General features: G+C 45.6%; 1 protein-coding gene across 1 annotated transcript in view; it reads left to right on the top strand.

Moving 5' to 3' along the window:
• The first annotated feature begins 14686 nt into the window (after positions 1 to 14686).
• DOCK3 (dedicator of cytokinesis 3) overlaps positions 14687 to 16435 on the top strand; it is a 126281-nt gene continuing 124532 nt past the window's right edge. Inside the window, exon 1 of the mRNA XM_066596896.1 lies at positions 14687 to 14850. Coding sequence (XP_066452993.1) covers positions 14814 to 14850 — 37 coding nt within the window. The 5' untranslated portion in view covers positions 14687 to 14813. The remainder of the gene's footprint in view (positions 14851 to 16435) is intronic.

The raw sequence follows: 16435 nt of genomic DNA, 5'->3' as shown, positions 1-16435 counted from the left end.
TTTAGTATCAGTATAACAGTTAGGCTGGCTGCACACGACTGGGTCGAATTCCGGATGTGGGATGCCGCAGCGGAATCTAACTCTGTGCCAGGCGTGACCCTGTGTACCTGTCTTCTTTTCTTCTTACCTGTGCTGCATATGGTCCGGACGGCTCGCCATAGGACATGTGCAGTACAGAATTTCCCGCGCCGTCGCTAGGCAATGAGCAGAATCTGCGACCGGTCCACAATGGAAGCCATCTGTGCACGTATTGCACTAAAATAGAGCATGCCATGATTTTTCCTCTGCAAGAACCGCAATTGATTTCCACTTATGTGCAGGAAAAAGCGCTTTTCCATAGCATGTTATGGATGGTATTTGCTGCGGAACCTGGAGGCGGACGCTCACTTATTCCGCAATGCAAACATACCCATGTGCAGGCAGCCTAAGTTAGGCCACATTCTCTGATTTTTTTGGGTGTGCATCCAAAATCTGAAAACGAGTGCTGACCTAATACTTGTAACAACTGAGGAGCTGTTACAATGTATCCAGTGTAGAAAATCCACTGTGATATTAAAATCCTGGACTTAGGGTTACCACCCAGCCAATAAACAACCAGCCTGGCCAGTAATTCAGTCTGGAGGCTGGCGCCGCTAATTATTTTTTATTTTGGTTAAATGCCAGTAAAAAATAATTACACAGCTGTGTAATATCTACAGGGCAGCACTACACAGGGGGCACTTTGTTTAGTTGGGGCCACAGAAAGGGCACTTTGTTGAGGCCACAGAGGGTCCAAGTTGGGTCCAAGTAGGAGGGCACTGTTATTAAGTGTGGCCACAGAGGGGTATTCTAGTCTTTTTTAATTGATGACCTATCCCCTGGACCTCCGTCCATCAGCTGATCGTCTGGCATGCTATCAGTGCAGTGCGTCGGACGTCATCATCAATGGTCAGAGGAGGAAGTCGGAGCACCACGCTGCTCTTACACTTCCAGCTTAGGACAGGACGTGACCATGTTCCTGAGCATGAGAGTGAAGTTGGTGCTCTGACTTCCTTTTTTGACCACTGATGATGACTTCTAGCCCATGGCACTGACAGTGTGCCAAATGATCAGCTGATCGATGGGGATCTCGAGTGGTGAACCCCCATCCATCAATTAATGATGACCTATGCAGGGGAATGGTCATCAGTTAAAAAAAGCCAGAATACCCCCTTAATATGCGGGTACTGAGAGGGATATATTGGGTGCACCAGTAGGATGGGAAGAGTGTACAAAAACAAGTTGTGGCTGGAAGTGGTCTTTATAGCGGTCTGGGCCCTGATAGAAAAAGAAACTGATACCTCTAATCAGAGATGTCACCTGTGATCACTGGAAGTAAGTGCACTGTAATCACTATCACTGTGTAGAACTGGTATTTGACTATTATATAGTGACTGCATTATTCAGAGATATACTGGAGATGAAACGCTATATCTAAACCCACTGTGTTGTCTTATAGAATATATATATATATATATATATATATATATATATATATATATATATATACATTTTCTTGGTGATGGGGACGTACTTCTAAATTCCGGTATGGAGCCGGAGTTCTATGTACACTCCTGACTATGGTATGTCTTGAGGAAGCCACAAACCACCTGCACATTTTTATGAAGATGCCAGCAGCCAGGGGGACATTTGTGACTGGCGACTCATTACAGGGCCACCCCCATACCAGCTGCTAACACAGAATCATAGAATTGTAGAGTTGGAAGGGACCTCCAGGGTCATCGGGTCCAACCCCCTGCTCAGTGCAGGATTCACTAAATCATCCCAGACAGATATTTGTCCAGCCTTTGTTTGAACAACTTCCATTGAAGGAGAACTCACCGCCTCCTGTGGTAACCTGTTCCACTCATTAATTACCCTCACTGTCAGAAAGTTTTTTTCTAATATCTAATTTGTGTCTCCTCCCTTTCAGTTTCATCCCATTGCTTCTAGTCTTTCCTCATGCAAATGAGAATAGGGCTGATCCCTCTGCATTGTGACAGCCCTTCAGATATTTGTAGACAGCTATTAAGTCTCCTCATAGGACATGATTTGCAGACCACTCACCATCTTGGTAACTCTTCTCTGAACTTGCTCCAGTTTGTCTATGTCTTTTTAAAAGTGAGGTGCCCAGAACTGGACACAGTATTCCAGATGAGGTCTGACTAAGGAAGAGTAGAGGGGGATGATGACCTCACGTGATCTATACTCTATGCTTCTCTTAATACATCCCAGAATTGTGTTTACCTTTTTGGCTGCTGCATCACACTGTTGACTCATGTTCAGTCTATGAACTGGAGGGACATACCTATTAAGGAGCGACTTATGGAAAACTCTATGGATTCTCCACGTGTCCAGCAGTGCCAGCTCGTACGCCATAGGATTAATCACTCTGGTGACTGGAAAAGGGCCCACAAATTGGGGAGCCAGCTTCAAGGAAGGCACTTTTAACTTCAGATTCTTGGAAGACAAGTATACCAACTGGTCCACGGATAACGGTTCAGAAATAGTACGTGTACCTCTACTCCTTAGAATCGCACCCCTGGCCTGCTCCAAGTTGCCCCATACCTTCTCCCACACCTCCCACAGCTCCTGAACCCGAGTATCTGCAAAAGGATTGTTAGAGGAAGAGGGGAAAAAAGACACCGCAAAACTGGGATTAAAACAAAAATTATAGAAGAAGGGAGACACGCCAGGCGCCAAATGTGTATGGTTATTTATAGCAAATGCAGTCAACGCTAAATAATTTACCCAGAGACTCTGACAATCACTCACGTACATTCTGAGGTACTGAACCAGTCCCTGGTTCATACGTTCCATCTGCCCATTAGACTCTGGGTGGTAGGCAGAGGAAAATGACAACCCGATACCGATACTCTTACAAAAGCCCTCCAAAACGGACAACAAATTGGACTTCCCGGTCGGAAACAGTATCCTTGGGGACGCCGTGCAGGCACACAACCTCCTTGATAAATATGGTGGCTAACTCAGGAGTGGACAGAAGCTTCTTAAGAGCAGTAAAATGCGCCATCTTAGAAAATCTGTCGACGACTACCAAGATGACCGAGCACCCCTGGGACTCTGGCAAGTCCGTAATAAAATCCATCAACAGCTGGGTCCATGGTCTCTCCGGAATGGGAAGAGGATGAAGCGTACCTTCAGGTAGTCTCCATACACTCTTCTCTCGAGCGCAGATAGGGCAGGACTTGACAAATTTCTTGACATCCTGAGACATTTGTGGCCACCAATACATATGGCCACACAGCTCCAGGGTGTTTTTGGACTTCTGGGTGACCTGCTAAGACCGACAAATGAATTTCCTCAAATATGAGGAGCCACAAGGCACGGGGAACAAATAACCTTCCCTCAGGGAGGCCCTTGGGGATGGACTGTTGAGCCTCCAGGAGTAAAGCAGAGGCGTTGGACGTAAGGGCGGCTACCACCACTTCCGGACCAAGAATATTCTCCGGCTGAGGCTCTTCTACCTCGGGTACCACAAAGCTGCATGACAAAGCATCAGCTTTGACATTCTTGGACCCAGGCACATACATGACTACAAAATTGAAACGCGAGAAAAACAATGCCCACCTTGCCTGACGAGCGTTCAAGCGTTTGGCAGACTCTAGATAAACCAAATTCTTATGGTCCATGAGGACCGTGATAGTATGACGAGCGCCCTCTAAGAAATGTCTCCATTCATCAAATGCCCATTTTATGGCCAATAATTCCCTGTTGCCAATATCGTAGCTGCATTCTGCCTGATTAAACTTCCTGGAATAGAACCCACTGGGTTGAAGACCGTGTTGGCAGGGAGATTCCTGCGAGAGGACTGCCCCCTCACCACGCTCAGAGGCATCCACTTCAATGATAAACAGGTGAACTAGATCCAGCTGTGCCAAAACTGGTGCTGTGGAAAAAGCCCTCTTGAGAAGTGTAAAGGCCTCCACAGCTTCCTGCGACCAGGAATCAACCATAGCCCCCTTCTTGGTCAGGTCAGTCAAGGGATTGGCCACCACCGAAAAGTAAAGTTCTTAATAAATTTCCGATACAAGTTTGCGAACCCCAAAAAGCGTTGTAACGCCTTTAAGTTGGCGGGTCGCACCCATTCAGTGATGGCCCTGACCTTGTGCAAGTCCATCCGGATGGCTGATGGAGAAATGACATATCTAAGAAAAGCAATCTCCTGTCCCCCGAAAAGACATTTCTCCCACTTAGCATACAAATGATGAGCTCGAAGGCGTGGAAGAACTCTCCATAAATGCTTGACATGGCTCTCCCAATCACAAGAGAATATCAGAATGTCATCCAAATATACAACCATGAACGTGCCCAGGTTGTCATGAAAAATGGTGTTCATAAAACCTTGAAAAAGAGCTGGCGCGTTACATACCCGAATGGCATGGCTAGACATTCAAAATGCCCCAAAGGAGTATTAAACACTGTTTTCCATTCATCCCCCTCTCTGATATGGATGAGATTATAGGCACCCCGAAGATCGAGCTTGGAAAACCAACGGCTCCGACGACCTGGTTGAGGAGGTCAGGAATCAGGGGTAAAGAGTACTGATTCTTGATGGTTATCCTATTCAAGGCTCTATAATCAACACAGGGACGGAGGCCACCATCCTTCTCCACGAAAAATAACCCTGCCCCTGCGGGTGATTCGGAAGGACGTATATGTCCCTTGGCAAGACTCTCTGTAATATACTTCTTCATCGCCTCGCAGTCAGGCACTGTACATTATATATTCCTCCTTTGGGTATCTTGCCCCCGGGGATAAAATCGATCTGGCAATCCCACTCACGGTGCAGAGGTAACATCTACGAAAGCTGTTTCGAAAAAATGTCAGAAAAATCCTCAATATAAGGAGGTAACCCCCGTACATTACACTCAGTGGAATGCACCTGGACTGAGACCAAATGCTCACTGCAACCCTGCCCCCATTGCACTAGTTCAAAGGTGGACCAATCAATCTGGGGATTGTGAAGCCGGAGCCAGGGTAACCCAAGGACGAAATAAACTGAAAGGCTCTCCATCACAAGAAAGGTACATACCTCAGAATGTAGCGCCCCTACAGAAAAAACTAGTTCAGGAGTCCTCATACTGATTAACCCCGCTGAAAACGGAGTGAAATCAATAACCGAGACCTGGATTGGAGGATTCAACAGTAACAGATCTGCGGACATAGATTTGACAAATTCAAAATTAATGAAGTTCGCGGCAGCCCCCGAATCAATAAAGGCCCGACTGTTGAGATGATGAGCCTTATAAGAAATAGAGAACGGCACAAACAATTTGGAACATTCTGGAAGTACTTGAGCTCCTGAGCGATTCCTCTGGACATCACCTAGGAGTGGAAGTTTTCTGGCGGCTGTTTCTTGAGGCAGTTGGCGATCCGATGACCTGGACCTCCGCAATAAAGGCATAATTGGTTCCTGAGCCGGAATTCCCTATGCTCATGTCGGGACATAGAGCCCACGTCCATTGACTTGACTTCGTTGGTAGCTGAGGTCATGGACAGATTCTCAGACCGGGTGATAGGCAGTTTGGTCTGCGTCTTGCGTCGGGCTCTAAGACGATGGTCGGCCTTTAACGTTATAGTCATGACCTGCTCTAACGTCTGGGTTCTGGGTGCGACAACAACAGATCTTTTACGGACTCAGACAACCAGTTAAAAACAAAGAGCGCGGTCATTCCATCTTGATTCCACACAAAACTTGCAATACTGGGAATAGAATTCTTCCACGGGACATCTTCCCTGTCGAAGGCTCAATAGCTTACTCACGTCATACCCCGCCCTATCTGCCTCATCATATATCTGCCCAAGGGCCGTAAAAAAGGCATCTACCGATTGGCGAGGCCGCGAGTTGGGAAGTAGTGAGAATGCCCAGTTTTAAAGGGTCGCCGCTCAAACGTGAAATAACACCCTCTGGTATTCAGAACCTGACAAGTGGGGACGCAATACGAAATACAACTTACAGGCTTCCCGGAAAGAGAAAAACATCCTACGGTCAGCAGAAAAAAGTTAGGTAGAGAGATCTTAGATTTGACCCCCGACCCTCGGGCTACAGCAGTAGTGACCGAAGTACTGGTAGCGGTCTGCCTGTTGCTGGAGCCAGGTGGACAGGTCTTGCACCATACCGGTCAAGACTTGCACTTGATTGGCAAGAGCAGCCACAGGCTCCATATCAGGAGTCAAGCGGGAAGGTCAAAACGGGTACCCAGCAGCATTTTGGGCCAGTGTTTCTGTTAGGACTGGCAGGGGCAGATGGACAGGTGACTCCTACGCTAGCCCTCTCCCATGTCCCTACCTACTTGCCCCTCTGGGCTAGGCCCCTAGGGCGACAACTGGGTGATGGTCCCTGCGCTGCACTAGTGATAGGGACACCAAGAAAGGAGGGAGGGGGAGACCGGCAGGTGAGCACCACATAGCTGACTGGAAGCAACAAGGAACAGTTGTGATACAAGCAGGGTTAAACCGAAAGACACACGTGCGAAGTACAAGAGGGCAAAACAGAGGCAGAGTCAAATGGAAGGCAGAAGTCAAAACACACTAAAGTCAGGTCAATGATTGCGGGTGTAGGCAGACGAGTCAAACCAAACACTGGCAACCAGAGTCAGGCTCATCGAGGTATATATGCAGACCACCCCGCCCAGAGGGGCGGGACGAAGTCACGTGACAACTGGAGGGAATCATAAAGTTGCCACCACCCGGCGGCGTTCACCGGCCCGAGTGCCACGCAGCCAACCAGCGGGCAGGCACGCCCGCACACGACGTGGGACACGCCGCCGGCTGCCGCAACCAACCACCAGAGTGGGGGAACCCCGGACAATGCCTTCAGCCCTGGCCCCCGCAACACCAGGACAAGCATCCCGCATCAACCGGACACTGGCGCCCCTAGCGGTAACCCTATTTCTAACAATCTTTTTGAATTCTCTCTCTCTTCCCTAGTGTTAGCTATCCCTCCTAGCTTTGTGTCGACGGCAAATTTGATCAGTTTCCCATCAATTCCCTCCTTCAGGGAACAACACTGGGCCTAGGACAGAGCCTTGTGGTACCCCACTTGATACATTCTTCCACCTGGATGTGCAGCCATTTATGACCACTCTTTGAGTATGATCACTCAGCCAGTTATGAATCCACCTAACAGTTGCCTTGTCAATCCCATATTTGGTCATTTTTTCAATAAGGATGCTATGAGATACTTTGTCAGATGCTTTACTAAAGTAAAGATATACTATATCCACCATATTTCCCTGATAAACCCAGTCAGTGATTCTGTCATAGAAGGAAATTAGATTAGTCTGGCATGACTTGTTTGTTACAAACCCATGCTGGCTCTGGTTAATTACTCCATTTTCATCCAAGTACTTCCATGCATGCTGTTTTGTTCAATATTCTCCAATCTTCTGGGACTTCTCCTGTCCTCCAGGAATTTTCAATGATTATGGCGAGTGGCTCAGCAATTACCTCCACTGCTTCCTTTAGTATCCTAGGATGTAATTCATCTGGACCTTGAGACTTGAATTCATTTAAGTTAGCTAAGTGTTCCCTCACCATCTCTCTGCTTACTGATAGCCTGCATTCTTTTATTCCCCCAATAGCACAGGGAAGATCAGTTGATGTTTAATCTACTTTCTGAGAGAAAACAGATACAAAATAGGAATTTTAAAGTTCGGCCTTCTCCACATCATTCTGAACCAATTCACTATTTTCATCCTGTAAGCATCCAATACTATCTTTGACTTTTCTTTTGCTTTTGACATACCCCAAAAATCCTTTTTTATTGCTTTTGGCCTCTGTTGTAAGCCTCAATTCATTATTAATTTTAGCTTTTCTGACACTTGCCCTAAAGTTTCTGCAGATCGCAATACATTTTTCTTTAGATATTCCCCCCCTTTTCCATTTGATAAACTTATGTTTCTTCTTTTTTTAACACGTGTGCAAGTTCTGTGTTCATCCATCCTGGATTCTTTAAATGCTTCCCATTCTTCCTTCTTTTAGGGATTGTTAACGATTATGCTTTGAGAATCTCATTTTGCAATATTTCCCAGCCTTTTTGGACATTTCTGTCCTTAAGAATATCCAGCCATTGGATTCTTCCTACCCTCTTTCTGAGTTCATTGAAATCTGCCTTTATGAAATCCAACCTTGAGGTCTGAGTTTTCTCGGGTCTTCCTCCCTTTTTTTCCAAAATTCAAGGATAGCATGATCACTGCCTCCTAAGGTCCCAGCCACCCTTACTCCCTCAGCCATTCCCTCCCTGTTGGTAAGGATTAGGTCCAAGATAGCAGATCCCCTTGTTTTGTCTTCTACCCTTTGGAAGATAAAGTTGTCAGCAAGAGCTGATAAGAATTTGTTGGATCCATTACTTTTACCTGAGAGAGATTCCCATCAAATGTCTGGATAGTTAAAATCTCCCATAATTACTATGTTGTGCTTTTTTGGGAGCTTGGCCATCTGATGTAGAAAGAGTTCATCTATATCTTTTGCTTGTCCAGGTGGCCTCTAGTAAATGCCTACAATGGTGTCCTTTCTGTTGTTCTCTTCTTGTATTCTTACCCAAACAGTTTCTACAGAACTACCATGCTCTGAAGCTTGAATCTCCGTGGAGTTTTTTTTTTCCAGGAATTAATGCAATTTAGAGGAGAAGAAATAAAATTTCATATTTTTGCAAATATGTCATTTTAAAGACATATTTTTTTCTATAGTGCACATAAAAATGAGGATTGACACCCCAAAATGGATACCCCTGTTTGTCCTGTGTTCAGAAATATATCCATTATGGTCCTCATCTTATGTCTGGATGCACAACGGGGCCCAAAATGAAAGGAGCAGACATTTTGCTTAAAGGCCTTTTATGCCCCATAGCACACTTGTAGAGCTCTTGAGTGGCCCAAACCATAGAGAACCCCCACAAATGACCCCATTTTGAAAACTAGACCCCTTAATGAATTTATCTAGTGGTATACTGTGTATTTTGACCCCACAGTTTTTGAATGAATTTAAGCAAAGCAGAAGGAAAAAATTATGAGTTTCGTTATTTTGGCAATTCTGTCATTTTAAAAACAGTTTTTTTGTACAGCACACACATGAATGAAGACTTGCACCCCTAAATGGATACCCCTGTTTGTCCCGTGTTCAGAGACATACTCATTGTGGTTCTAATGTTATGTCTGGATGCACAACGGGGCTCAAAATGAAAGGAGTAGTTGGTGGCTTTCAGAACAGAAATTTTACTTAAGGGCCTTTTATGCCTTTAATTAGGCCCTATCGCCCACTTGTAGAGCCCTTGAGCGGACAAAACCATAGAGAACCCCCACAAATGACCCCATTTTGAAAACTAGACCCCTTAATGAATTCATCTAGGGGTCTAATGAGAATTTTTACCCTACAATTTTTGAATGAATCTAAGCAAAGCCATAGGAAAAAATTACAATTTTCATTTTGTTGGCAATTGTGTCAATTGTAAAACAGTTTTTTTGTACAGCACATATAGGAATGAAGACTTTCACCCCAAAATGTATCCCCCTGTTTGTATCGTATTCAGAAACATACCCCTTGTGGTCCTAGTCTACTTACAGGACACGTAGCTAGGCATATAATGGAAGGAACACGCAATGGATTTCAGGGACAACTGAATAAATTCCAGGCCTCATTGCCCACTTGTAGAACCATTGAACAGCCAAAAATGATAAAGAACCCCCACAAATGACTCCGCTTTGAAAACTAGATCCCTTAACGAATTTATCTAGGGGTGTACTGCATATTTTGACCTCACAGTATATGAATGATTCTAAGCAAAGCAGAAGGAAACAATTACGATTTTCATTTCTTTGGCAATTGTATCATCTTAAAAATTGTTTTTTTTGTACAGCACACATAGGAATGAAGACATTCACCCCAAAATGGATCCCTCAGTTTGTCCCGTGTTCAGAAACATACCCATTGTAGCACCAATCTACTTACAGGACACATGGCTAGGCCAATAATGGAGGGGACACCCGTTGGATTGCAGAGCACAACTGAATAAATTCCAGGCCCCATTGCCCACTTGTGTGGGAAAAAAAAATTGACTCTCTAAAAATAATCCCCCCCCATGCCCTTTTTGGCGTTCCCCAAATCTTAGATATAAGTAATTGTGTAAACTGTGTGGTATTTCCGAAAACACGGGTAATTACGAGGGCCTGGTTGGGATGGGTACATGGGGCAATAAAATTTGGTATCCCCCTCCTCTCATGCTTTTTGGGGGGTATTTCATGACCTCAGTAGCATGGATGGGGTGTAAAAAGTGGCGCTCTGTGAGGCTTTGTAATTTTGCTGCGGTGCGGCGGTCTCACAGAGAAGGCGCTCAACAAGCTGCTCCTGGAAATGCAGGAAGGCGAGTGTTCCCGGGGCTTCTTGTAAATTACATATTACAGGTAGCGGTCTGAATAACGCCAGGCTCACACAGCCTTATGTGGAATCCACTTGCGGAGGCCTGCAGCAGATCCCAGCTGTGAGCCTGGCCATAGCGCTGCATTAGGACGCGTAATGTACTGCGCATAACTGCCTACTCACACAGGCGGTCATGTGCAGTACACCTTTTTTTGTTTGTATTTCCCGCACCGTCGCTTAGCGATGACACGGGTACCAGCAGGCGGTACACAATGTAGTTGCGTATGGGCTGCGAGTATATCCGCGACCATGGAGAACAATGGGCTCTATGTTTCGGATAGTGGATTACATAATTCCAACCCGCTGATATTACCGCAGATCAGACGCATGCGGGATCCATAATTCCTATCCGGTCTTGTGAGACAGGCCTAAGGTAGATTGCTACCTTTTTATCACATGACCAGGGACCACTCAACGAGGTCGCTGCTCCAGGCTCTCGACGACTGTTGATCGCTGGGAGCAAGGAGATTTTAAATTTCCTGGGCTCCCCGCCTCCTGCGCATGTGTCCGGGGTTTTGCCAATGGTCGCATGCACAGAATCTGGGAAGGTCCATATCGGGATTCAAATACAGAGGCCTCCGGTAAAAAGTTTCATCTCCTCTCACTGATTGCATTAGTGAGGGGAGATGAAACTTCAACTTTTTTTTAACTTTTACGTGATCGCCATTATCCATTGGATAACGGCGAACACGTGCCCAGGAACCGCTCAACACAGCCCCCCGTGAAATCTCCAGGCTCTCGCTAAGTTTTGTAGCCAGGAGCAGGGAATATTTAAATTATCCTGGCAATCCTCAGCTTTTGCGCATGCGTCTGCCGTATTGGCGACGGGCGCGTGCGCAGAAGCTCAGGTAAGGTCTGCGGATAAATCCAGGGGCCATAGGTACGTAATTTCATCCTCTCTCACAGATATGATCCGTGAGGGGAGATGAAACATGAGCTTTTTAAACTTTTGTTTTACTTTTTCAAACTTTTTTAAAAAACTTTTTTACACCTTTTTTTTAACTTTAAATGATCCCTGTTATCCATTGGATAACAGTGATCACGTCCCCGGTGACACTTGGTAGCCAAGAGCAGAGGAATTTTTAATTTCCTGGGGCCTGAGCCCCTCTGTGCACGTCAATCATTGGGCGCGCATGCGCAGAAGGGGGCTTCAGGTCCCGGAACACTGGGACATTGCGTAGGAACTAGGGTGAGCATTTTCAACTCCCCTCATGGATCCGATCCATGAGGGGAGGTGAAACTACCTTTTTTTAAACTTTTTAAAACTTTTCATGATCGCCGCTATCCATTGGATAGTGGCGATCATGGTTCCGGGGACTGGTCACCGCAGTCCCCAGTGACATCTCCTGGCTCTCGTCTACCTTCAGGAGCCGAGAGCCAGGGGATCTCAAATTTGCTGGGACTCCTAGACTTCTGCGCATGCACGTAACCTCATACGTCTGGCACGCATGCGCAGAAGAGCAGTGAAGGGTCCTGGAGGACCCCTTCTCCGCGGGACACCACGGACAAGGCAGGTGAGTATGCTCAGCTGCCCTGATGGATCCGATTCATCAGAGCAGCTGAATCTTTAACCTTTTTTTTTACTTTTCTTTGACTTTATTGTGATCGGAATTCGGCACTATCCATTGGCGATCGCATTGCCAGGGATGATTGGCTGAAAGTGATCATGTGACACACAATGTAACTGCACAGAACCAGGAAGTGATCACTTTTTTAGGCAATCAGCAGCTCTGTATTGGATCATGTGACAGAATACTGTTTCACATGGTCCTTTTCAGAGCTGCTGATTGGCTGAGAAGGAACATGTGACACAACACGTGACTTCAATTCCCAATCATTGCTCTACAGACCTGTGTAAAGGGCAAAGCATTGATTTGAAGGAATGCTGCCGTCCAATAGGTGGCGCTGCAGAAGTATTGTTCCATCATCATATTTGCACACTAGTCAGTCTGTCACATGATCCTAGACAGAGCTGCTGATTGGCTGAAAGTGATCATGTGACTCCACAAGACCAGTAACGGCTTCCTTTTCAGCCTCCCATTTGGCACTTTCTAGAAGAAGCATATACGGTACTGTGGACATTTCTTTGCAGGATCTCTGGGTACTTACTAGTTGACTATGTTTTTCAACACAGCTGAAAAAATATGTGCCCGCCAATGTATACAAAAAGATGCTCTTTTGGCGCACGTTCGGTAAATTGATCTTGTGGATGTGTTCAGTGTAAACATCATATACCATATAACTCAGTGCTCGGCATATGACGCAGCCAGAAGAACATAATGCAGTTTGCCCTCCGGCCACAAGGGGGCAACACAACTCAACATATTAAATCCTACATTTTTCTCTAAATCACCAAGATGCCCCCCTATAGAATCAATACGATCATTGCCACTAATTCTAGCAAAGGAGGCGTGCCGGGGGGGAGGGGTTGTCACAATTTTGTCCATTGGTAGTACAGGACGCGCCGCCGCTGGCGCTTTGTTGTTCCGTGCTACACACCAGTATTTTTGTTGTCAGACAAAAGTAGAAAAACTGTCTGGTAATGAAACACGAAAATAAGTTACGTACAGATGTAATGCTATGGTCACATTTGCGCTATTTTTCTGGTCAAAACAACGGGCACCACAACAGAGCTCGAACGGAGCGCATTATAAGTTTGTGTATTGCGGTGAGCGGCGGTATCCATCATATAACAGACCCGCCTCTGCATCCTTATAAAGGGAAGCCGTAAAGCAGGTGCGAAAGAACGCAGTGAACGCGATAGGGAGAATACGTCCTTATAGCGCTATGAGAGGAAGAGAACAGCCACAAGTATAAATGGCAGGTTACTGTGCATAAAGTGGGCGCCTCCCCCACAAGAGCAGTGTGGTGGGTGAAGGGAAGGATTCTTTGCAGTAAAGGTGCTGTTGTCATGTGCTGATTCGCCAGCATCTGCACTGAAGATCAGGGTATTTCTCAGGATACAATAGAAAATATTTTTCAGAACCGCGGACAGCGACAAGTCCTGATTGAAAAGGGAAGAAGATACAGAGGCCACAGATGATGGTGGGGGAGGGGTGTATTATATATAGAGTGGTATATATTATATAAAGTACAGAGTGTGTATTTTATATATAGTAGGGGAGATATATATATACAGTACTCTGTATGTTATATCTATAGTGTGGGAGCATACATTATACATGTTCTATAGTACAGAGGGTGTATACTATATAGTACCAGGGGATGTGTGTTATATACAGTACATGAGATAGTATATTACATATAGTACTGGGGGATGAATATTATATACAGTACAGTGTAGTGTGTATCATATATAGTAAAGAGGGTATATTATATATAGTACACATGTGAATATATTACTTACAGTATCTGTCGGAGTATGTCATATATAGTACAGAGTGCTATATTTACTGCAGGGGCTTTAATATAGAGTATATAGCACCGGGGGATGTATATCGTATATGACGTTTACACTGAACGCATCCACAGTATCATTTTTTTTTTACCCAAGATGCGCCAGAAGAACCTCTTTTGGGGTATGTTGGGGTGGGGGCACATATTTCTTCACCTGTGTTGAAAAACACAGCTATGTTGCTCAGTACACAAGGATCCTGCAAAGAATATATATGTATATTATATATAGCACAGGGGGTTATATACAGAACAGGGGGTGTATATTATATACATATGGGGTATATATTATACACATAGAGGTGGTATATTATATATAGTACAGGTGGATAAATAAAGATTATTATATGTGATTTATAGGGGGTATATATTATGTATAGCACATGTGGATTATATTGTATGTAGTACAGGGATATATGTTATATACAGTCCAGGTCAGGGTCTATACTATATATACTGTAGTACATGCGTGTATATGATATATAGTATAGGAGATGTATATTCTATGTAGCACATGGATTATATATAATAGGGGGGGTCTATACAGTATAGGAATGTGTATATATATCTAGTACAGGAGACGTATATGCAGTACACATAGCTCAGGGGTATATAGCCTATACAGTACAGGAGGGACCGGTTGAGTGTGGTCTGTCCGTAGGCTCCCCTGTACACACATATAGACACCTGTACCAGGCGGCGGGGCCTGCTGCTGCTCTCCCCTCCTCTCCGGGCCGCCGCCGCCGTCCTCCCCGCTCCTCCTTCTCCTCCTCCCGCTGCTGTCGGTGCATCATCCCAGTATCAGCGTGTACACAGCGCGGAGGACATGCGGCTCTCCCGGGCCCCCCCGGCGCTCCTGGGGCCCCCTGCTGCCCGCCAGTCCGGGTGACCCCGCACCCTCCATGCTGCGGGCACTGTGATATCACCCGCGGGCGGCCGGGACGATGTGGACTCCAACTGAGGAGGAGAAATACGGAGTGGGTGAGTGTCAGCTGCCGGGGCCTCGCCGGGACACCGTGTATAGTGCGCGGGATACCGTGTGACACGGGACGTGATGGGAATACAACCCGGGAGAGTGCGGGAATGTCACCGCCACACTGCATACTATATACTACACTGCACTGCACGGGGGACACTGTACCACACTATATACTACACTGCACTACACACTATATGCTACACTGCACTACACACTATATACTACACTGCACTACACACTATATGCTACACTGCACTACACACTATATACTACACTGCACCACACTACACACTATATACTACACTGCACTACACACTATATACTACACTGCACTACACTGGGGACACTGCACCACACTACACACTATATACTACACTGCACTACACACTATATACTACACTGCACTGCACGGGGGACACTGTACCACACTATATGCTACACTGCACTACACACTATATGCTACACTGCACTACACACTATATACTACACTGCACTGCACTGGGGACACTGCACCACACTACACACTATATACTACACTGCACTACACACTATATACTACACTGCACTACACTGGGGACACTGCACCACACTACACACTATATACTACACTGCACTACACACTATATGCTACACTGCACTACACACTATATACTACACTGCACTGCACTGGGGACACTGCACCACACTACACACTATATACTACACTGCACTACACACTATATACTACACTGCACTACACTGGGGACACTGCACCACACTACACACTATATACTACACTGCACTACACACTATATGCTACACTGCACTACACACTATATACTACACTGCACTGCACTGGGGACACTGCACCACACTACACACTATATACTACACTGCACTACACACTATATACTACACTGCACTACACTGGGGACACTGCACCACACTACACACTATATACTACACTGCACTACACACTATATGCTACACTGCACTACACACTATATACTGCACTGCACTGGGGACACTGCACCACACTACACACTATATACTACACTGCACTACACACTATATACTGCACTGCACTGGGGACACTGCACCACACTACACACTATATACTACACTGCATTACACACTATATACTACACTGCACTACATGGGGGATACTGCACCACACTACACACTATATACTACACTGCACTACACACTATATACTACACTGCACTACACACTATATGCTACACTGCACTACAGACTATATACTACACTGCACTACATGGGGGACACTGCACCACACTACACACTATATACTACACTGCACTACACACTATATATTACACTGCACTACATGGGGGATACTACTACACACTATATACTACACTATATACTACACTGCACTACACACTATATACTATACTACACTGCACTGCATACTATATACTACACTGCACTACACGGGGGACACTACACCACACTACACACTATACTACACTGCACTACACACTATATACTACACTGCACTGCACGGGGGACACTGCACCACACTACACACTCTATACTACACTGCACTACACACTATATACTACACTGCACTACACGGGGGACACT

The sequence above is a fragment of the Eleutherodactylus coqui genome, chromosome 3 (genome assembly GCF_035609145.1).
Source record: "Eleutherodactylus coqui strain aEleCoq1 chromosome 3, aEleCoq1.hap1, whole genome shotgun sequence".
NCBI classification, from domain to species: Eukaryota; Metazoa; Chordata; class Amphibia; order Anura; family Eleutherodactylidae; genus Eleutherodactylus; species Eleutherodactylus coqui.
The sequence above is the reverse complement of the archived record's forward strand: the minus strand, read 5'-3'. Positions and strand labels throughout refer to the sequence as shown.